This window comes from Schistocerca americana, chromosome 2 (genome assembly GCF_021461395.2).
Source record: "Schistocerca americana isolate TAMUIC-IGC-003095 chromosome 2, iqSchAmer2.1, whole genome shotgun sequence".
Taxonomy (NCBI): Eukaryota; Metazoa; Arthropoda; class Insecta; order Orthoptera; family Acrididae; genus Schistocerca; species Schistocerca americana.
The window spans coordinates 4894488-4896724 of NC_060120.1; the positions used below are offsets into that span (position 1 = coordinate 4894488).

The following is a 2237-nucleotide window of genomic DNA, read 5'->3' on the forward strand; positions in this document are numbered from 1 at the left end:
AGTGTTCATAGCTCCACGCCACACTTCCTGTGGCATAAAGGTGTCTGCTGGTGAACTACAACCGCCGCCAGCCACTTAAGGAGTACCTCATCAAATAATACAATACGAAACAACTTTGGAATCATTTTTTGTGGAAACTCAACTATTAGGGTTAATACTTTCAGAATACAGAACTGTGTTAATGTTATGCTAGTCTTACAATGCCCTGCAGAGACATTTCCAAAAGAACTTCCATATATGTTGTGAAATGGGTATTGAAATATGTCCTTTGTCTTCACCAATGTTTTTTTTTTTCCCCTGGAAATAACATGAATGCTAACATAAAAAAAGAGTCTCAGCAAAGATATCAAGGACTGTAACATTAGTATAGAAGGGAGTCAGTTACATTTGTATTAAACAACCCACCAGAGCATATTGAACATGAAATTTATTTTCTTTGGTGATCAGCATGAGCCACTAACTTACTAGGAGGAAGTTGTGTGCATGTGCTACAAGCTGAAATCGTGCTAATATATAATCTTTGTTCTGTACTTCAGTAATATTGACAGTGTATTTAACATGCACAAGGAATTGTTACACTGGAATCCTTTCTTACATCTCTTGGATTCTGTATTTGTCCAGCGTCATTATACTAAGTATTTCTTGTAAAGGTAGTGTGAATTGAGATAGCATGGACATTATTTGGGAGAATGCTTTTTTATGCCAGCATATGGTCTTGCTTTTACACAAATAAAATAGCATTTGGTCATGCCTATCACTGCTAGACACATGTTCACAGCTGAAAAACTAGATTGAATAACGGAGCTCTTGCTACTGACACACTGGCTCGGAAATGCTTAAGGGGAGACAGGTGCGAGCCATCTTCCTATGCCAGCAATGCTAATTTCCAAGGTATTCAGGTACTGTTTCTGAACAAACTATTAAACATAGAACCTTGAAACTTTGTATGCATATTTTCAGTAATAATTGCTTTAATCTAGTGAAAATTCAGGCACATCGAATTTGTAGAGACCGTCTGACATTTTTTCAAACATTTGGTTCTTTTATAAAATTTATAATTGTTTTTGGCCTACCTCAAAAGAAAGACATGCACAGTGCCAAATGTGCATGTGTTTGTTCACTTTATGGGGGCCTTTTTTATTTTATGAAGTAACAGCCTTTTCATGAGATGAGAAAACATTTTATTTTCCAAGCACAGATCAAAAACTAACAAGAATAAACAACTCGTAACCAAGCCGACTACGGCAAAGATAAATATCTATCAGCTGCAGCTTTCACCCGCTGTTTTTGGCGCAGTGGATAAATGACGTCGCCACATCAGCCTCCCTCCTTTTGAAGCCAGGTGCACCAGGTATGTGGGGAAACTTGCACTTGCTTTTTCTACCAGCTCTCGTGAAAACATCTGGTTCAGGCAATGGCTGCTCCTGTTCTGCACTTGCTGCTTTGTTGTCCTCTTCTGAAACCGAGGGCTCGGCGAGACTCTCTGCTGTTTCTTTGGCCTCCACGTTTGAGGGTGATTTTGCTGACCGAGGAAGGAGTGTACCCTCTTTGGTGTAAGCAGGTTTAAGCCGCTCAACTGAGACTGTCTCTTCTTTACCATCCTTATCGATGTTGAAGCTGTGGCTTCCTCTTGTGATTACCCTGTATGGTCCAGAGTAAGGCGAAACAAGCGGCGGGCGCACCGTATCATCCCTAAGCCACACGTGGGACGTTGCTTGCAGGTCTTTATGTACAAACACTCTCCAGTCTCCATGTCTGACAGGGTTAGTGGGTTTTATGTTTCTCATTCTAACGTTGAGTTGTCTCGCAAATTGCGTGTGTAGCCCAGGGGCGAACGGCTGTGTAGATGCTGGAACACTAAATTCTCCAGGAACCCTCAATTGCTCACCATAAACCAATTCTGCGGAAGAGCATTGTAAGTCCTCCTTCACGGCCATTCTCAATCCGACTAGGACCAGCGGTAGTGCTTCAGGCCATGAAGTGGAACTACAGATTAATGCAGCTTTGAGCGTGCGGTGTAGTCGTTCCACCATTCCATTACTAGATGGATGATAGCTTGTGGTGCATAGGTGGTTGCACCCGCACAGTAGTAAAAGTTCATTGAAAAGTTGGCTTTCAAACTGCCTTCCGCGATCTGTTGTTATGTTTTGCGGAACACCAAACCTGGAGAACCATGAATGCAACAGTGCTTTTGCAATTGACTCCGCAGAAATGTCTTGTATTACAACTACTTCTGG

The 2237-nt window shown here is 41.7% G+C and overlaps 1 protein-coding gene across 1 annotated transcript; it reads right to left on the reverse strand.

Annotated features, from left to right (window-relative positions):
• Positions 1-1274: 1274 nt before the first annotated feature.
• Positions 1275-1937, reverse strand: LOC124596587. Its single transcript, XM_047135780.1, has one exon. It carries the CDS (start codon positions 1935-1937, stop codon positions 1275-1277), a length of 663 nt encoding a protein of 220 aa, XP_046991736.1.
• Between the last annotated feature and the right edge of the window lie 300 nt (positions 1938-2237).